Here is a 22,319-nt window from a genome sequence, read left to right as displayed (position 1 = left end):
ACAGTTGGAATTGAATAGAGGCACCTAATAAAAATGGTTAAATGTGCATACCTCCGTCACAATTCATTGTGAGAACAATATTACGCATTTTTTCTAGTTTTTAGCACTGACGTGGATGGAGGATCTATTCTCCCCAGTTAGGACTTAGCCGCACTATGTCAAAAATGGTCTGCTGTGGGCGTCGATGTAGGCCAGTATCCCCCCGTCCCGCATAAACATCCCGAAGTTCCAGAGCGCCGCGTCGGTGATGGTTTGGGGGGCAGTATCCAAGCGTGGGAATTTGACTGATTTTCTCGATAAGACTTTGTGGCCTCCTAGCTCCCCGGATCTTAATCCCCTAGACTTTTTTGTATGGTCGTACAAGCTAGCCAAGCAGAGCGAACATAAAGTGAGCACTATGGACCAATTTAAGAAGCTCATTTCCAAGATCTGGGACGAGATGCCCATGGACCAGGTGCGTGCCTCGTGTGATTCTTTTGAGAAACGTCTCAAGCTCGTCATAAACCACAAAGGGAGGAGGTAGGTCGTAAAATATGTCGTAAAAGATCTCAATAAACACTGCTTCAATAAAAACTGACTCAGAAAAGGATATCTTGTATTTTCAGTTTTTAAACGCATTTTTAAAGTGTATTCGAACTTATTGAACACCCTGTACACTCGCGCAAACTGCGTCAATAAATACTTTGATTTAACACTTCAAATTTCAAGAAAACCGGAGCGTTCGAATGAAAACAAACAACCGATACCGTGCTCCCAGATTTTTCTTTTCTCAGCTTTCTATTGGTGGTCTGAAAATGAAAATCGGTGGCGGAAACGGCGATTGTCTAATAAAATCTAATATGACGGTCGAATCCAAGATAGCCGCCAGAAATGTTTACACTTCATTTAAAAGCCCTGCTTTTCCTCATTACAGAAACATATCATTTGTTATTAGAAATGTCCGTTGATCAGTCGATTCATTCGATACACTAAAATACCGAAATTAAAATGTCAACAATTAAAAGGCTAAATTTAAAAAACAAAAATCTTAAACCAAAGAAACAAAGAATCAAAGATCGAAAGCCAAAATCAATAGTCAAAAGTAAAAATTCAACAGTCTAGGCCAAAGTTTGAAAGCCTAAAGTTGGAAACAAAAATAAAAAGTCACTTCAAAATTTTACTCAAATGTCGACACGATCAAAAGCTGAAGTCAAAGTTAAAGTCAAAAGAAGTAAAAAGTGAAAAGTAAAAAATAAAAAGTAAAAAGTAAAAAATAAAAAGTAAAAAGTAAAAAGTAAAAAGTAAAAAGTAAAAAGTAAAAAGTACAAAGTAAAAAGTAAAAAGTAAAAAGTAAAAAGTAAAAAGTAAAAAGTAAAAAGTAAAAAGTAAAAAGTAAAAAGTAAAAAGTAAAAAGTAAAAAGTAAAAAGTAAAAAGTAAAAAGTAAAAAGTAAAAAGTAAAAAGTAAAAAGTGAAAAGAAAAAATTGAAATGCAAAAAGTAAAAAGTAAAAAATAAAACATAAAAAGTGAGAAGTAAGGCCATTGCAAATTATTTTTAAAGTTTTTGTTTCCACGCCGTTCAAAATTGGCTCTAAAAATCGGGGGGCAAAAAAATTGTCAAACTTGAGTAAAACATTTTTGTATAAAATCAATTATCTATGAGTTTTAGAGCCTAAAGAACTTGAAAAAAGAGTGTACCGGGTGTTAATGCTTCTAACACGAAACAAAAATGGAAGTACAAATAATGTAGCTTCCGAAAACCGACAAAATTTTTTTTTTCATTTTTGAGTTTGACTTTATTTTGGAAGGTTTTTGCATAGAAAATAACAACGTATATATCAAAAGCAAGAATAAATTCGGGTTTCACAATTAAACTTCAGGTAAAAATTCTTAAAAATCTTAATTTTTGTTGCGTAATTTAAAAAATTTCTGTTTTTTCGCAAACCCCCCTCTCCCCCCCTCCCTTCTCTAGCTCCTGCTCTAGTTGTCTAGCATCCGAAGGACAAAAACTTTAAAAACTATTTGAAATGGGCTAAAAAAGAAAAAGTCAAAAGTGAAAAGTGAAAACACAAATGAGTGTCAAAAGCCAACAGTCAACATACTTTAGAATTCTAGCCTATATCCAAAAAGTCAAATCCCGATCAATCAATGTAAAAATCTACTTGCATTTTGGTCTGAAAGTAACGGGTGACAACTAAAATTTTGGAATTTTTTCTCATAAAGAGATAAAGAACAGAAAATGTTAATAAATAAAGATCTGAAAGATAAAGAAGATCTGAATTACCGAAATTAAAGATATGTATATTGTCCGTTGTTGAACAAAAATTAGTGTATATTTGAAAATGATCCGTTAACGGCTGTTCGGCGTTATAGTTGTAGTTCGTCTACATATAGATTTTTGCAATGTGCCCTGTAAATGATCTTTATGTGCCAAAAAGTTATCATTTATGTGCACGCGAAAAATTTGCACATATTATTTATATACGGGTCATTTCACGCGAAGTGTCCGAGCCCCGTGTAATCGACCTTCACGAATTTGAACCAAATTTCGCCAGATTGTTCGTTTTTGGCCAGAAAGCAAAAATCGAAAACTTGGTGCCGATCGTACATTCCCTCGATTAATGGGAGCACCTCCATTTTTAAGGAAAAAACCCTTTTTTGTCAAAACCTCTTATTTTCTGTTGCTTATATTTCCAGAAGTATTGGGTGTAGAAAGACACTATTTTCACTTGCTTTTCCGATATGCCAAAGTAGTTTTACATTGCGTAGAGAATTACTGCTTAAAAAAAAAAGTTATTTTTCTCTTAGTTTTACATTAAAAATAGGGAATTGCTAGCTTTAAAACGCTGTATCTCGGGATCGGCAAAGAATCTCTCGGAGCGATGAGTGATTCTTATGTAAAAAAATCTACGGAACACGATGAAGTTGAAATTTTTGAGATAACATTGTCTTCATTCAGAGAAAAATGTAAATTTAGTTTTCAAATTAAGTTTAAAAATATTTGGCAGCACTGGTGCTCAAAAATAATATCTTTTTCGAATTCCTTGGGTGATTTCCTTTGAAAATGTGAAAATAGTAACTTTCTAAACTTAATATTTCCGGAGATATAAGCAAAAGAAAAAAAAGAGATTTTGACAAAATCGTGTATTTTCCTTAAAAATGATGACGAGGGAATGTTCAATCCGTGTCAAATTTTGGATTTTTACTTTCTGGCCGAAAACGAACAATCTGGCAAAATTTGGTTCAAATCCGTGAAAGCCGATTACACGTTTAAACTTTTTCTCGGTCACTTGGCATGGAATGACCCATACGTATAATTTTTATGTGTATTTCTGGGAGGATTGTGTTTATGTGCGGCACATGAAAAAATTACAAATTTTTAGTTGTCACCCAACACCCAACATTGGTATGAAAACATAGCCCAGCTAGCATTTTCATATGTATAAAAAAGGTAAAAATCAGCATTACGTACAGATATACATGCTAAATAAATCGTATTTCATGCGCAAAATTGGCATATCCGTACTATTTTGGAGGCGATATACGTGATTACGAATAATTTTGAGCGTTACGACTATATAAGTATTTATATACGATAATATCCGATTAAGCGCGAGTCGCTCCATACTACTCTACGATTTTGTGCTGAAAATCGTATGTATGTCAGTCATTATCATTATATACGACAAAAAATCAACTTGATCCCACTTTATCCAGCTTTAGTTACGATTTCGAGTTTGTTAGGAGATATTTACGATAGTTTTCGTACATTGATATACGAGTTGGTGCTAGCTGGGAGAACATCTCCATTCATTTGTTGATCAGATTCGTCTGTTTTGTATAGCAGTGCGGCAATACAGTACAGTACAGTACAGTACTTATAAAATTTAATCAAAATAAAACTCAACCGCCAATTTTTTACTCCTATTACTCCTCTCACAAAAAGCAATCTCAGAAAGGCTATAGTCACAAAACAGTCTTTCTATGAGATTACTCATTAACTGTAAAAACGCAACGAGCGTCAGCAGCGTATTAGAGAGAACTTTTCGACGACATTGACCGCGACTGGCCGGTATTATCTAGCTTGGTAAACAAATGAAAATTAAGCAGTGCACGTGCAATTGACTGTAACTAGTGGCAATTTCGTTGTTTTCTTGAGATTCCTCAACGCTATTTTCGCCACCGACCGGCGATGGATTGTATCTACATATAAAGCTACTCTGTGCTACGCATAAACCGAGCCGGTTTTTTTATCTGTGCAGACGCATGTAAAATTATGCAATATCTGCTTCGTTCAATTTCGTTTTCATTTACCCATATTTTTCACTTGGAAATTTATTTTCCTTCATCGTTGATTATAGCGTGTTTCGATGGGAAGCAACGAGTATCGGCCTTTTTGCGATATTGAGAAACATCGATTGGTATACGGTAGTTTACTTTGCTCTTCTTCCGACAAAAAACATATATAATAATAGTAAAGCAGTAGGTTTCGCAAGATCTTGTAACCTACTTAATATCAGAAACAATAAATAAGACGAAAAAATAACGATGCTGTTTAGACTGCACATGCACATTCCGTCAATAGTGGAATGGAAACTTTAGCAAAAACGGATGTAAACTCTCCATGCATAATCGTAACACATATCTCGTTAGCTAAAATAGGAAAACATTTTCTGGTTGTGTATGATATTATAACGGTTCACTTTAAGCACCTGCCCAAAATGTTACAATAAGCTCTATCTATATGCATAGCCGATATTTCTTATGAAACAAAAATCAACTAATTTTGGCAAAACTCATCCCTTACCTAGCGACTGGTCTAACGACTGCTGCAATCAATTTTTTCACCAGTCTGAAAAAGGAAACTGGTTTTTCCACCGTTTCCGATTTTGAACGGTACTTTTTGCTCAATCAACGTTGTCGTTGTCGCTAACAAATTAGAATTTCGAAATATGTTCACTGGCAAGTTCTAGCTTAGCGCAAGCAACGCTCGGTGCGACAGCGACCCGGTCCGTAACCGTCCGTCGTTCGCAAACGCATTTTTATATGGTCGTCAAGTTCCGCCGTTCTTCCTCTGAAGCAACGCAACGGTCACAGCCAAAAGCGATTAACCCTCTAACGGGCAACATCGTAAAAACGATGCGATCAAGCTAATGACTGTTTTATCATGAAAGTACACTCAAAAGAACCTTAAGTTCTGACTTTCATGCAAATATAATTATCTGCAGGAGCGCCAGGTTAGAAAAAATCCAATTTCTCTTTTTCGTTTTTCATGTCTAACGCTCTACCAAGATATTTTTTCAATTCAAATACATTACAAAATTGATATAAAGCATGAAATTTACTCATAGAAAAATTTTAAGGTCAATCATTTTGTTCTAGATGTGCTTTTTCATCAAAAGTAAAAAAGGAAATATTCGCGCATTAATTATTTTCGAAATTTTTCGGAATTTTTGTTTTTGAAAAATGATAACTTTTGAATGCATAGTCAGAATGTTGTGATTTTAATATCAAAATGTCAAGAAATCTGTTCTGAACACATTTTGCATATTGTCGAATCAAAACAAATTTCGTATGCGGCTCTGGAGCTTCAAAAGCGAAGGCCGTCTACAGACGGCCTTACCCGTTAGAGGGTTAAGTCACCTGATGGTTGCGTGCCTATCGATCGGCGCTGCGGCGGCGGCGGTCCCTTCACTGCCGAGCCGATGGATTACTGTTGCTCGTGGTGACGACGGTGGTAGAAGCGATATGGGCAATCAAATTGCATTAAGAGTGTAATTATCCAGTTCTAGCACAAATACCGTGTGCGCATGTGTGCGGTGTGCAGGTATTGCCTAAGGCAGAACCCATTGAATTGAAGGCTACGATCTATGACCAACTGAAATTGGTCAAGATACCGCTGTAAGTAATAGATCGTTGGACGACCTTTGGGCTCTAGGTGGTTGTTGTCTGACGATAGAGACACCCCTAAAGAACCAATCAGTAAATTGAAAATATATATACCTACCTATATAAGATTTTGAGCACATTGTAATCAACTCTATCTTGAACATGTTAAGATGTTGTTTAACTATTTATCACAAAGTTTGCCAAATTTTAGAAATGAAACCATGTTGAAGCGTCGTTCTTGAAAACTGATATAGGTAACCGACTTTGGTATCAAAGGAAAACTCGGACTAGACAATTTCTAATAATTTATATCAACGTCACTTTCGTGTTCATAAAATTTTCACTTAAAAGAAAATCATTGCGCATTTAATAAAACGAGTTTCCCACACTAGTCTGGGAATTAAAGCAATCGCAGAGGGAAAATTTGACACCAGAGCGCCAACTTACGCGATAACTGCCCTGATTTTGGCAAAACAATCGCGGTGGATTATGAAACCGGTCATTTTGGCGTGTGCTTTTCTTACCGGTCGGTCTCACGAAAGTCTGTTGTACATCATTGACGTTGACGATATCGTGAGTTATTAGTGCGAAAGTTGAACCATAAATCTCGCAATCAACAAGAAAAAGCTAATTTCGTAAGATTGAAATTTGTTATCTACTTGGCAAATTGTAAGCTCCGATTAATAAAGGTTCCATAAAAATTGCAAATTCATATTGCAAATTTGCTGTAAACCATTCTTAGTAAGTTCCTCTTTTACTTTGATGCCACTGTCTAACGACAAAAGTATTCATTTTGGTAACTTCGAATGGTTTGAATGGAATGTTATACGACAACTGATGACTAGATATAACCATGATGAGGGCAAAATTATTTTTTTTCAGAAACTGCAGGTTGCCCACTTTTGTTGATGATAAAATGTTAAAAATAAGAGCTTAATGCATAGTGCTTATAGCAGCATTTAAATTAGAAAGCATTCAGTTTTATAATAGGCATAAGATTTCTTCTTCTTCTTCATAGAGCCGAGGGAACTGTTTCAAGCACTCGTCTCCATTCAACTCGGTCTTGGGCCACTCGTCGCCAATTCCCTAGTCGCCTCAGAAGTCGCAAATCGCTTTCGACTTGGTCGATCCATCGTGGGCCCCCCTGTTCCCGGTTCCAGTGGGGTTGTTGAAGAGGACTATTGTCGTCGCACTGTCGTCCGGCATCCTTACGACGTATCTGGCCCACCGTATCCTGCTAACTTTCGCTAGATGTACGATGGGAGTCTCCCCAAGCAGTGCCTGTAGCTCGTGATTTATAAGCCTCCGCCACTCTCCGCTTTCAGTTTGTACTCAGCCAAAGATCGTCCGCACCACTTTCCGCTTGAACTCGGTAAGGGCGCGTAAGTCCTCCGTGAGCAGCGTCACAACTTCAAGTCCATGAAGAACTACCGGTCTAATAAGGGTTTTGTATATTGTTAGCTTCGTGCATGCTTCTTGATCGTAGCGTTTTACGAAGGGCAAAGTAGGCCTGATTTCCCGCTTGGATGCGCCGCTGGATCTCCTTACTAGTGTTGTTGTCCGACGTCACCAGTGACCCAAAATACACGAGCTCCTCTACCACTTCTAGTTCGTCGCCGTCAACGGTTACCGTCCGTGGGAGACGCGCGTTTGTTTCCTTTGAGCCTCTTCCTTTCATGTATTTGGTCTTCGACGCATTTATTTTTAGCCCAATTCTCCTAGACTCCGCTTTCAGTCTGGCGTAGATTGCCACCGCCGTCGCTAAGTTCCTGGCTATGATATCGAAGTCATCTGCAAAACCCAGAAGTTTGCTACCCTTGGTAAAAATCGTGCCTCTCGTTTCGATGCCCGCTCATCGGATCACCCCGTCAAGAGCGATGTTGAACAGCATGCAGGATAAACCGTCACCTTGTCTCAACCCTCGCCGCGTCTCGAAGGGACTCGAGAGTGTCCCAGAGATGCGTACGAAATACATCACTCGGTTCAATGTAGCTCTGATCAGTCGTGTCAGTTTGTCCGGAAAACCGTGTTCGTGCATTATCTGCCATAGCTTGTCCCGATCGACTGTTTCGTATGCTGCTTTGAAATCAATAAAGATGTGATGCGTGGGCACGTTGTACTCCCGACATTTCTGCAAGATCTGTCGGATAGTAAAAATCTGGTCCGTAGTTGCGCGAGCCCCGATGAAACCCGCCTGATACTTCCCTACGCAACCTTGTGCTATCGGTGACAACAGGCGTAACAGGATCTGGGAGAGTTCCTTGCATAAGATATGCATAAGATATCACTATTAAATTGGCTGTACTAAAAAAATATAATTTTTGCTAAAAAATTTATAGGTAGCTTTTGAAGCACTGAAGCCATTTTAATGATTTTTGTATCAAATGAAAGATATTTTAAAAGACATGAAAAATGGGAGTCTCTGCGACCATTAAACCATTAAAAAACACTAAGGTTATATATTTACAGAAAATTGAAAATTATTCAAAATTTGTTACAATCGGTTCACAAGTTCACAAGTTATAAGAAAAGTTTTAAATCGCCAAATCAAAAACTAAATGTCAATAATTTTCCCAAAAAGGAATATATTTTACCGATCTTGAACTAAATCGAAATATTTTTAGGTTACGATAGTCCTTTAAATTTCGATAGAAAGTCTAGATCATGTTCGGAGAAACTGGCATACCGGATCTTCCGTTCTAAACCATGCGGAAAACCTATGGTAACCATAATATCAAATGTAGTTGGACTTTGCGCATGATTACAAGTTTTCATGTTGTGTGTCAACTTGGATTGATGCCTTAACGTTTCGTTTGCATAAACATGAAGTGAGTAGAAGTAATCTACACATTTCGAAAAAAATCTTGTAATTTTACGTCTTCTGACCTGAACATAAATGGAACATCGTAAAGCATGTAAAATTACGTGTTATTTCACTTAAAGGCTTGTTTATTACATGTGGATTGATGTAAAAATATATCTCTAAAAACGGGTTTGGCTGTTTACGTTTTATTTAATAGAAAAATGTATCGGATTTCAGTTTACCTCGAATGTCAGATTCATTTTTTCGTTCTGTGTGCACAGACTTGAAAGTAGCGTTTTATCGAATTTACCTTACAATGATTCAATATTATTATGCAAACTTTTCCGATTCGGTGCATCCCAGCAGCTAATACAAAGGCTAAGCACGTAATTGTGCATTTAAGTACTGTAACTATATGAAGCTAGGTTGAGACTTGTGTTTCTATTCAATTTATGAATTTTTCTGGAATTCCGCAAGGTAGCAATATTTACTTACTTACCTACTTACTTCTACCAGCCGAGTGCCGGGGTGGCTCTTGCCGTATCAAGAATTTCTCTCCACTGTACTCGGTCCTGGGCTACTCGTCGCCAATTCTTTGCGTGTCTCGACACACGCGAGTCGGTTTTAACCTGGTCGAGCCATCTAGCACGTTGGGCCCCTCTATTCCTGATGCCGGTGGAGTTCTAGGCTCGACATCCAGCTTGAATGCGTCGTTGAATCTTCTTACTCGTAATATTGTCGACGGTGACCAGAGATCTCAAATATAAGAACTTATCAACCACTCCCAATTCATCGCCGTTAAGTCACCGTCTGTGGAAGGCAAACGTTGCTTTCTCTGGAGCGTCTTTTTTTTCCATGTGTGGACTCATTACTGCGACCAGTATAGTTGATCTATTGTAATATCGCCCGGGTGTTTGCTGTATGACCTGCTCTGCATTTCTTTTTGCTATAATCGCTATTGAGTGAGCGATATGCTTATTTTAAATTGTATGCGTGCTTGCGTGTATTGGGGTTTACCCTTCCTTCAAAGCTTGATCTACTTTACCCACTTATTCCTCGCTGCCAGCACTATCCCATATTATAGCCGTCCCTGGCGAGACCTTATTCGTACCTCTGACCAGTACACTTAACTATAGGAGGGACATTTGCACTGTCAAGAGGCTTCAGAGAGTAAATATAGAATTCAGCACGAAGGAAGGGTAAATGGAGGGGCCTGAGAATAAACCCATGCTAAAGTCACTTGACATCGAATGGCTTGATTCTATTAAGATTCGAACCCACGACCACTCGCTTGTCAAAGCAGACTCGGTAACCTTGCGGCTACGGAGCCCCCCTGGAGCGTCTTCCTATCATATATTTGGTTTTCGACGCATTGAGTTGCAACCTATTCCTCCCATCCCCCGCCTAACGTAGATTGCCTCCAGCGTCCCAAGGTTTCTAGTAATTATGTCGAGGTCGTCTACGATGGCTAGGAGTTGGATACTCTTGCTGAAGATCATTCCTTTCGTTTCGATCCTTCAATAGCCATGTTCAATAACATGTAGAACAGCCCATCCTCTTGCCGCAACCCTCTGCGTGATTCAAACAAACTTGAAAGTGCCCAGGATAGCTTTGATCAGCCGCGTCAGTTTGACCGGAAAACCGTACTCGTGCATTATCTGCCATAGCTGTTCGCGTTCAACTGTATCGTATGCTGCTCTGAAATCCACGAAAATATGATGCGTGGGTACGTTGCGAAATTGTTTGTTCTCCATTTCGGAGAGCCATCGCATATAAACAGTAATCTTTTTATAAGCGTTTTTGTTAGACTAGTTTAAGATAAATTAACAAAATACAGGATGCTCCACCTTTTATGTCGGTATGACAACATTGAATAACTTCAAGAAAAAACAAGCATCTCGAGCGCTATAGCGTCGATTTCCGTACGAATATTAGCCTTGAGCTCGTCAATAGTTTGTGGCTGGTTGGCGTAAACCTTGCTTTTCAAATAACTCCACAAAAAGAAGTCCGGGGGGTTAAATCAGGTGATCTAATATCGCCTCTTTTTGACACCAGACGTCTCGGAAATTTTCGTTGCAGAAATTGAATGGTTGAATTCGCAGTGTGGCATGGTGCACCGTCTTGTTGAAACCAGTAACCTTCTAGACCTTTTTCGCGCATTCGTGGGCAGACATAATGAGCCAACATCCACCGATATCGATTTCCATCGACAGTTTCATTTTCTTTGAAAAAATATGGACCAATGATGGTTTTGGCGCAAATCCCGGCCCACACAGTTATTTTCCGGTCGTGCAAGGGCATTTCGTGAATCTTGTGAGGATTCTCCGTTCCCCAAATGCGGCAATTTTGCTTATTAACACCGCCAGAGAGGTTGCAATCGGCCTCGCATATGATATGCACGTTGAGTTAACACAATGGAACGACTATTTTTGATGTAAAGTGTCACTATTTCAGCGCGTTCTTTCGGTGTGAAGCCATACATGACGAAAATTGTACTGAAATGGCGTTTCCAAAACATATCTAATAAAAGAAATCGGTTGGTAAATGTGAAAGTTATACAGCGTTTACATACCGACATGAAAGGTGGAGCACCCTGTAAATAAAGGTCTAAGCGAAACAATTTGCCAAGGAAGTTGAAATTGTTGTATGTTCGATAATAGTTTCAGTTATAGCGATTAGGAACATTTTGAGATATGAAATAAAATGTACACCTTTCCCATTTGAAAAAATGATGCAACGAAGTGGAAGTAAATTGCTGCCTACAAATTATTTTTTGACGTAGGACTACGTCTTACGGCAAGGTTCGGGATATGGTGTCATTCCAAAATATCAACAAATGCGAGCGTCACGAACAAATGAAAGATTTTGAGCGCCAATAGCTTATCCGTTTCCAGATCGATTTTAAATACCTATTGATTTCAGATTACGCACTATTGAAAAGTCGAAAATAATGAAGCATTGCCGAACTGGAATTCCTCGCTTCGTGATTGGTTGCAATAGACGCCATCGTAGTTTTAATGTATTTTTAGAAAAAAAGTGCCAAAATTGGGTATCTCGGCACATCTGTAATCTATAGTCTCTGAAAACGGATAACACCGTTTCAAAATGGTCTCCGCTTACACAGCCGGGAAAATTGGAAAAATGCAAAAAAAACTTATTACGTTTCCTCTTGCCCAGTATCTTTGGCAATATAACTCATATAAAAATTATCTCTCTCCAGCATCCACAATGAATCTTCTACAATCCGGTCGTTGAGAATTCGCATACATTTGATACATTTTCAAATCGTTTGTTCTCGTCAAATCAAAACAACTTCATAGGGTGCGCGGCTTGCGCGTATGTGAAAATGAATAGAGTTTCCATATTCAGATTAAAAATGAGCTCGCCTAATCTACAAAGCAGAAAACAAACGGGTATAAAATGGGGAAGGCAAATAAAGAAGCATCGAACATAGTTTTGACCGTCCCAAGTTCCTACCTAACGCCTGCTTGTGACTATATCCGGTAATGCTCTAAAATTGAGTAATCGAGTAAGAAGGCTGCGTGGTTCCCGGCTGCCTAATCTAACAACTGTGGTTTTGGGCAGAGGGCTAAGCCACACAACCTAGTAAGCAGGTAAGTTCTAATGTATATTATTTTAGTTATTTGTTTCGTTTCAGCTCATCAAACACCTCCTACTGAACTTTAAAAATAGTGACCATAATAAGTTGAAATAGTGCAGATGGATATTAGACGTACTGATGACAAGTCAAATCCAATACAATGATGCTATACAAGGCAGAAAACAGACAGTATATTGTGGCGGTCATTATGCCGAATGTATATCTCTTGTGCCGCAAGGCTCAGTCCTCGGACCGTTGCTGTTCTGCTGCTACATAAACCATCTTTCGGCAATTCTAGAGTTTTGTGTCATCCAGATGTATGCTGATGACGCTCAACTGTATATCGGTCGTCTTAGTCCCTGCACATTGGAAATAACCAGGATGATGAATGCGGACCTTGAAAGAACTTCAGAATGGCCCCGGCGAAGTGGACAACCAGTAATAATAAGTCGACGTCGAGGAGTGATTAGATTTGTGCCATCGGTACCGTGCATCAAAATAGACGGCAATATCATCCAGTGGTCAAACAGTGTGAGCGACCTATGACCTATTGTATGAAATTATCTTTACTAAATAAACGGTGGATACCAATTTAAGGGTACATACTTTTTCCAGTACTATTTACGTGAATTCAAGGTAGTTCGCACGCATACTAATGCGTTTACGTGAAAATCAGATGGATGACTCCCTGTAGAGAAGTTAACGTGTTTTTCCACGTGGAAAGGACGGGTGGATTACTCTGAGTGTAATGTTTTTGCCATTTTTGCGTATTTTAATTTAAAATGTAAAACCTCTGAAAAGGGTAACCTGTTAGCTTTCGCATAACCGATTATTGTACTTTATGGTTGCCGGTTGCCCCGAGATTTTTCGCAAGTCTTTTTTGTAAAGTGAAGGCGTTTCTGGTGCGAAGAATGATAAACTGGATGAAACTGAAAATTTCGATATGTAGGCCAAAATACAGAGTGTTAGGTAGCTTAGTGCAGATTTTAAACGTATGGATTTGAGTGTTGAATTAGTATCTGAAAACTGCTCGAACTCATACATCATGCATAGCACACTAGATCAACGCGTGCGACGGACATGGCTAGACGCATATGGAAAACAGTTTCGAAACTGACTTCTCAGGTCTCTCTGGGACGTTTCTGAAAACGATTGCAGCATTAACATGTATTCTTCATTCACTTTTGTTATGCCTTCGCTAATTGTGTAGCATCGACAGCCCAGCAGGAGCATGGTTGTAGATTTTCTGATCGTCGGCTACCTAATGCAAGTAAAGGAACACAAAACCAGCAGAGTTCGTTTTGTTGCACAATGATTTTAATTTGGGGACGTCTATGGCAACGCACCGTCGCTTCCGAGAAGTAACGTTACTTTCAACGAGGCTTCGAGGGAAACCTCAACCTCATCAGCAAGTAGCGTCAGCAATTGACCATAAAATTCTGCATGACTTATTTTAATCAGTGGCTTCATTTCGAGTTGTTTGCCGTGTTTCAAAGGGTACAATTTCAAGCTTGCTTATTATTTGTTTCCCCAAAATCATTCTGGCGCTAAGCCATAGTAACTTCATTCCTTTTTCGCTCTGACCCTGTTACACGCTTCTAGCAACTTATCCAACCATTTAGGCAACCATTCTAAAAATATATAAACCTTCCAGTCAGGTTGTCCTCAAAGGCTGGATCTACAACTTAAAGACGCTTAGGACACAGTTTGTTGTTAGAATAAGAAACTCGCTTTCCGTGTCTTACATTCAAGATAAGAATGTCGTGTTTAAATCAATTGGGAAAAAGTTGCTTATAAATCACACTGGATAGATGGAGATCACATATTCTGGTTCACTGCGAATCAGTGCTAGTGTATAGAATAGAATATTAAAACCGGCTTTCGTGTTGTAAGCATTCAAAACTAGTTTGGTTTAGGCCGTGAGAGAAATTAATCATAAAACTGGTACAAAAAGTAAAACTTAATTGTCTGCCATTATGTTTACAACACCATCATCTCTTCAGGGCGGTATTGAAAATCACATTCAAATTACTTTCGTTCGCATAATTGAGTGATTGTCATGTACCGTGCCTGCGGATAATTCCGCGCAGCACATTATTCCGCGCACTCATCCTAAAAATCTATTTTTCAACAGTAAATTTCACTAAAACGTCATTAATAAGTATACTATCATGGAATACCATGTTCCTTTAATGTTTTTGTTAAAAACTGACAACTTTTGCTTCGTTCGTCTGGCCAAACCAAAGGCCATTTCATTGCACGCTGACCAAAACGTGATTTGCGAATGTTTTGTTAACAATTCTTCTAAGCGGAGGCCTAAATTATCGGAAGGTTTTTTTCGCTCCAAAAAGTACTTTTTATGATGAATTTGCGCTACATAGGTACATAGATGTACACTTAACTGTTTTATGAAAATAGTTATGAATAACTCATTTTTCTGTTTGTTTTGTTTAAAGATTTGTTGTGAGCGGAATTAAGAGCAGATAAATTAGTGTTGTTTATAATTCCGCGCGGATGTAGCAGGATCATATCGGGGAAAAAACAGATAGCAGAATATGCATTACTCTACAGAAAACTTTGTAGATACGTTGAAGAAAGTCCAATAAGGTTGTTCAGTACGGAAATCTGCGAAAATGACCAGGATTCCGGTCAGTACCTTACGGAATGAAAAGCACCAAATGCACAGTGATCCAAAATCAGTGAACCAAAACGTTCCCACTAGAGTTTTGAGTAGGAAATCTTGGTTTTAGGTTCGTGAAACCTTTGCAACAGTTTCTTTAGATTAAAAGATCTTTCGTTTGGTGGAATTCAACTTTTGATAAATCCCCCTACAAGTGAAATGAAAAACTCAGTTTTCTTCAGTTTCAATATAACACACTGATGTGTTCTGCGAAGTTTTAGAGCTAATTATTATGAGAAATTTTGCTGAAGTCAGTAATCTTTTATCTCTTCTGCGAAGATAGAAAAATTTTACTTCTTATATATGAATTGTTAAAATCAATTTTTCTATTTTAGCTCTTTCTGTAGTTGTTGTATGATTTTTCCATGTTCTATAAAGTTGTACAAATAGGAAAAATACACAACTTTGCTAAATATAGTATAACTCTGTGGTTGCTTGTTTAGGAACTGTAGAACTTTTGATATAAAAAAATCCCCAATTTTGACCCCGAATTACTCGACTATCGGCAGCCGGCAGCTAAGTAATTACATGAACTAGAAACTATATGAAAAATGCTACAAAATCCAGAAGGTTTCATTCGTAACCGTCTGCCGATACATACTAGTTGAGTAAATCGGGGTCGAAATTGGTTTTTTTATATTGAAATTCTACAAAGGGGGGAGGAGGGGATGTTTTTGGTCGAAATTTGCGTGACGTACTAAATGGATGTCGCCATAGAGGTATACTATATTTGGCATAGTAGTGTATTTTTACCATTTGTACAACTTTGTAAAACATGAAAAAGTCATACAACAATTACAAAAAGAGCTAAAACAGAGTTTAACGATTTTTTCAATCTTCGGATTTTTTATCTTCGCTAAAGAGATAGAAGGTTACTGTCTTCAGCAAAATTTCTTATAATAATATGCTCTAAAACTTTGCAGAACACATCAATGTGTTATATGGAAAATAGCATAGCATAGCATAGCATAGCATAGCATAGCATAGCATAGCATAGCATAGCATAGCATAGTACATCAATGTGTTATATGGAAAATGACGAAAAATAAATTTTTTATTTTACTTTTAGGGGGATTAATCAAAAGTTGAATTCCACCAAAGGATAGAGCTTTCAATTTTGAGCAACACTTGCAGTGGTTTACAAACACTTTTCCTACATAAAATTCATGTGCGCACGTTTTTTTTAGTTTTGGACCAATGTGAAATGGCGTAATTTCAGGATCACAAACGAGAAAAAAACTCTAAACTATCGAATTACGCTGAACGCGTTTAATACCTTTTCAACAATTGTAAATATGTGTGACAGAAAAATAAAGAAGCAAATTTTAGTCATCAATATAATTATTATCGCTAAGCTAATTTTAAAATATAGCGATCGTGTAATGTATCTACTGCCTAGAGGCTATTCAAGTAAATTTGTCCAAACATTTTTGCTTGAGCCATTTTCCGGCTTTATACAGTTTTAATCTATTATCGTTGATGAGTGCAGTCCATTTTTTATTTAGTTGTTGCCATGTGTTATTATTAGCACTCTTTCTTATTATGCTCCAAGATGTTATGTACATGCTTGTTTGTGTTACTAAGTCTGTTTGTCTATGGTTCCAGTTCCTACCAGAAGTCCGGACCTAAAATGTACTCGTTTCAATTTTAGACTAATTTTGCCTATGGGCTTTTTTAGACTTTGTGTCTGTGATTATTACGATGAAAATATAGTGCGCGGAATTATGTACGCGTCTGAGCGGAATTATAATCAAGTCATAAATTAGTGCGCGGAATTATGTGCACTGACACGTAACCGGCTGAAGCATTTTTTTCTTGTTTATTGGAACTTTACACCAACTGTCATATTTTTCTCATAAAAAGGACTAAAAATTCTATCCAATGGTGAAGTTATGGTTATTCTAACTCACCATTTGAATTTTTTACACACATCATAACATTGTCTGTGCCTTAAGTGCGCGGAATTACCAGCAGTCACGGTACTTCACTAGTAAATGACAACTTGTAGAGCTTTGCTGCTTTTGAGTCTGATCTCTAATCATCAGTAAATGAATGTCCTATCATTAAATTTTTTTTTACAAAAATCAGTTCGATAAATATACGGGTTTTACTTATCGAATAAAAAGAGATTTGCGGCCTCTTTTAAAAGTAAATTGGTACGAAATAAATTTGAACTGAGTTCAAACAGGGACACAAAATTGCAAGCCCAAAATCTAGATCGCCTGGAAATCAATCAAATCTAATCAAGTGCCGAATCAAATTCTCGACCTTGCAGAAGTTGTTGCTCTTGGGTAGGTACGAACGATCGTCGCACAAGATCGGATCATTTGTCAGCTCCGACTGACAGCAACTGATTGTTTTTGCGTCAATCCGGTCGGTAGACTCCATAAACTTTATTTCCACCCATCGCATCGCCGTAGTACCGTCCACCACGTCAGTCGTCGCGTGGCGAATATTAATTAGAAGTGACCGCGAGACCGCGTTTGTTTGTTTTAATGCACGTCTCTTCCATTACGTCCCTTTACTCGATTGGCCCTCCACGGAATTCGAAGTCCAGACCTAGGAGAGATTCAAAATAGCGGTAGACTCCATTTTTGCACTGCCGGAACAATGAAATTAATGCGGTTCTCAGTTTGCGATGGCATTGTCTGTGAGCCTTTACTCATCGGCGACGCACGTTTAGTTAGATACTTTCTTGTGGAACATCAACGATTATGTTCGTGTGCTCAACACGTTGCAAAGTCATTGTTCTTGATCTGACGCATCCTTTCTCTCGCGGCGCGCGGGGGCGACATGCATTACAATTTCAGATGAGATAGTTTGCCACCGCCGTTTGAATTTCCCCATAGTACGTCTGAGATTATTGTCAAGATGATGATACTTGACAATGGCGATGGTTGGTTAGAATCATATTGCGCGGGAAGCTGAGGTTCGATGACCTCACCGCGCTAGCCGCAGTTAATTTTCTTTGTCAATTGCGCGACCTGGGAGGGATATGATGATTCACGGTGACAGTTCAATCTACAGTATACGATTGTGGTTGCAGCTAGACAATTAGCGATGCAAAAAAACTTTTCGCCAAATGACACTTGCATTGAATTCCAGGTAATTTCGAGAAAAAACTGTTTTTTTTTTCATGATAAATATGGTTTACATAATTTTGTTTAAAAAATTCTCTTCGATATACAGCTGTAAGTTAATACCATCTAGAGTTGATGAGAGTAAGTTTTACACATTGTTATGTAAAAAATTCAATGCTATCAGCGCAATGCCTCAGAGAGGCATTAAGAGGAAAGAGGAAGAAAAATATCATTTTCACTTACCGATCATTAGAAACGGTGCCGCGAGATTGATGCCAATGAATTCGACGCCAAGGTACATAGCCTGCCCGAAGGCGGCCATCGTCGCCATCGCCGCCGATATGACCCCCATCAGCCCGAGCAACGGTTTCGACCTCACCACGTCACACATCATGCACGTCAAAAAACTTTCGGAAGAAAGAACAAGAAAATTAAATGGTTTTAGCAATCGTGAGTCGATAATTTTCCTACGCTGAATACCGGTCCGTTTTGAAAATGCTAACAACATTTTAAGACTGACTGACTTCATTAATTGATGTATATTAAATCTTCTAATCATAAAGAATGCGTTCGCATGCAAACACCGTGACTCGGCAATTAACCCATTAGACCGGGGAAGAACGCCAAGTTCAAAAACTCACCTAAACACGGCCATCAGCAGAAACGTGGAACCAAAGTACGGCACGACCGTCCGAGTGTTCCGTTCCAGTTCGTGATCGAGCGTACGCGACGCAAACCGAGCGACCGCAATGTGTTTAAACACGCCGTTATCTTCCGCGTAACCGACCGTCTCGAGGAACGCTTCCTCCCAGGCGGCACCGCGCGCGTCCTGCTTCTTCGAGTCGGCCGTCGCAAAGTACACCAGGTGCAGGGACGGTACCGAGATGATGATGTTATCCTCGGAAACTTGCGTCCCGCCGAAGAAAACCGGGAAAACATGCGCATCCCACGTGACCGGATTGAACATGACCGGAAAGGTGAGATTCAGGTCGCCGGCTTCAACCTATTTAAAGAAAGAAAAAGCAAATTTAGCTGACTCTGGAGTTTGTTTCCGGATGGCAAAGACTCACCTCGTCAATAATCTGATCTAGATTGAGGATGTCGTTCAGGAAGCATTCGTTCTCCCAGCGGGCGCACACCTCCCGGTAGGTGAACGTTTCCCCATCGTACTGTACCGTTGCATTCTGAATGATACCATCCAGCTGTCGAAGTTCTTCCCAGACTGCGCGCCGCAGCAAGTTTTTGTTTTCGTCCTTGGCGGTAATAATCACTCGACCGAAGCGACCTGTAACGACAAGAAATGGGTGGATGCTGTACTAGGTTGTTATTCTATTTCAATATGTCCGATGAGAAACATTGCATGTTAGGTTTAAGGTGCAAATAACAGCAACAGCGGTCGTAATTGGTGCGAGTAAGCATTGTTTAGGCACGGGTTTTCCTCAGTTTCCGAGTTCAGGAGCGTACGTGTGCAATTTACGAATTATTGTAGACACGTGTCTCTGGCGAGGAGTTTACGCTCTCGCCAATATTGGAATTTGTGTTTAATTTCAAGGATAAATAGGCACGAGTTTATTGATTCGAACTCACGTACTCGAATGCACTGTTGTATGTACAGAGAGTTTCTTCAACTATTGCGTTTCGTAAAGCGTTAAACTACACAGCAGTAAAATGCGAATTATTCAGTTTCGGAATTTGAAAATTAACGCCAGTAAATGCCAACAACAGTACAGTTCGATAGTTGAATGATTTATTGACCATGTCGATTAATGGCACTGGCTAGGCTATATGTTTCAGTTGATTCAACTTAAATCGGTTGTTTTCTTAACGAGATCGCACAGGTTGGTTTTGATTTGCAATCTATTGAGATCACTCTCAAAATCAAAATTTCTCATTAGCTGTATAAAATGGAGAAACCTTCTTTATGTTATGTGTGCAATAAAAAAAATTTATTCGTGTACTTAGCGCTACATATTTGCAGCGGTAAGAAATAATGTTTATTAGCTTAGATTGTATTACTCAATCAGTGTTTTGTTAGTTTTATTGTGACTGATTTATACTTTCAAATATAATGAACCAAAGAACGAATACTCGAATGAAGTAGACCGATGGTTTTTGAGCCAAATAATAATATTTATGGAAATATAAAGTGGGCTAAGTCTGCCATCTACTACCGACTATTTTGATATATTATTCACATTTATTGGCACCATGACAATTTTGATCATGGTGATACGGGTGTTATAACAAGTCTACATATGAATGGAAATAATTAAATCTAACAAAATCTAACAATGGAAATAATTAAAGCTCAATCTCACAAATATTATGATTTTAGAAAGCTCAGGACGAGCAGTCGATTAAAAAAAACTACTGCAATGACTGCCGTTTTTACTTATACTAAAACCGTACCATTAAGAAGACTGGCAACTTTGCCGAAAGTTTCATTTCAGGCTCTTGAAAATAATACACTTGTGTCATATGCTTAACCCTCTAACGGGTAAGGCCGTCTGTAAACGGCCTTCGCTTTTGGAACTCCAGAGTCGCATACGAAATTTGTTTTGATTCGACAATATGCAAAATGTGTTCAGAACAGATTTCTTGACATTTTGATATTAATATCACAACATTCTGACTATGCATTCAAAAGTTATCATTTTTCAAAAACAAAAATTCCGAAAAATTTCGAAAATAATTATTGCACGAATATTTCCTTTTTTACTTTTGATGAAAAAGCACATCTAGAACAAAATGATTGACCTTAAAATTTTTCTATGAGTAAATTTCATGCTTTATATCAATTTTGTAATGTGTTTGAATTTAAAAAAATATCTTGGTAGAGCGTTAGATATGAAAAACGAAAAAGAGAAATTGGACTTTTTCTAACCTGGCGCTCCTACAGATAATTATATTTGCATGAAAATCAGAACTTAAGGTTCTTTAGAGTGTACTTTCATGATAAAACAGTCATTAGCTTGATCGCATCGTTTTTACGATGTTGCCCGTTAGAGGGTTAATCCACAGACCAACAGACGTAACATTTCGACTAAAACTTGAAAAAAAAAACACTAGCATCACTTGTGGTAGTCTTCGCGCTATGCAGAGTAGCTCGCTATAAATTTAGCAATGCTAGAAATTAACTTGTATATTGTCTGACAACAGCGCCAGTGCAAGCGAGTGGCGTTCTCGCGCAGCGACTGTTGTTTGAGTCTTGGCTTAAGTGAACAATTTAAATGATCGTTTTTTTAGCGATGGAATGAGGCTTCAGTGTTACGTCTGTTAGTCTGTGCTTGTGCTTAATCTGTGCTTGTGATTTAAGGGGGGACCCTACTATGGAAAGTCGGAAGAATCGATTTTTTTGCATTTTCGAGACGCTTACACCTTCAGAAATGTCATGCCAAAAGGATTTTAGATGTCTGATCTCGTTGAAAACTTACGGCAATTATTGTGGAGTCACCTCAAGCGAAGTCCATTGCTGTACGAAACTTTGAACGCGTTTTCTCCAAAATCATGTTTCTTTAGCTGGTGGTACGTGTATCTCAGAATCTAGTGGACCGATTTGGCAGATATGTTTTTTCAGCATGTAAAAATGAATTATCTAAATTGTTACGTAGCCGGTTTTTGATGTCTCAATTTTTCTATTTTTTAAGAGCTTTTAAACTGACGGTTCTACAATTCAAAAACCAAGTTATGTGGTCTGGTTATGAAATCTTTTACTGATTTCGCTCCGCTCGCTCTCCGTCACCTTGCCAAAAAAAGAGCTTTTAATTGGCGATTTTTGATGAAAAAACACTTTTCTTTTGGAAAAATTGCCGCCATTTTGGTAATTTTTAGAATTGTCAAAAACCGCTACGTAACAATTTAGGTATTAACCTAAAGCTTCAAAATCATCCTTGAAATCCGTTCTACGATACCCCGTTGGTTCCCGGCACGTACCGCCAGGAAGGTACTATTTTCTAGAGGGCATTCACGCGCCCACCTGTAGGTACCACCAGTATAATAATCACTATTCTGTTATCTAAAAAATACAAAATATTTCTTCAAATATACCTTAACCAATAACCAAAATACCCCATCACTTAATCACTTAAAACTATAATTCTAGCATCTGGAAAAAATTTACGAAAATCTATTATTTTCCGGTCTTCCAGGGTAGGGTCCCACCACAGACTAACAGACGTAACACTGAAGCCTCATTCCATCGCCAATAAAAGCGATCATTTCAAATTTTCACTTAAACCAAGACTCAAACAACAGTTACTGCGCGAGAACGCCGCTCGCCTGCGCTGGC

At 38.4% G+C, this 22,319-nt stretch overlaps 1 protein-coding gene across 1 annotated transcript in view; it reads right to left on the bottom strand.

Moving 5' to 3' along the window:
- The window catches only part of LOC128737314 (patched domain-containing protein 3), a 195,343-nt gene that overhangs the window by 37,323 nt on the left and 135,701 nt on the right, over positions 1-22,319 (bottom strand). Inside the window, exons 4-6 of the mRNA XM_053831930.1 lie at positions 19,102-19,316; positions 18,673-19,034; positions 18,275-18,438 (exon numbers count right to left, since the gene is read on the bottom strand). Coding sequence (XP_053687905.1) covers positions 18,275-18,438; positions 18,673-19,034; positions 19,102-19,316 — 741 coding nt within the window. The remainder of the gene's footprint in view (positions 1-18,274; positions 18,439-18,672; positions 19,035-19,101; positions 19,317-22,319) is intronic.

Source organism: Sabethes cyaneus, chromosome 2 (genome assembly GCF_943734655.1).
Source record: "Sabethes cyaneus chromosome 2, idSabCyanKW18_F2, whole genome shotgun sequence".
NCBI lineage: Eukaryota > Metazoa > Arthropoda > Insecta > Diptera > Culicidae > Sabethes > Sabethes cyaneus.
The sequence above is the reverse complement of the archived record's forward strand: the minus strand, read 5'-3'. Positions and strand labels throughout refer to the sequence as shown.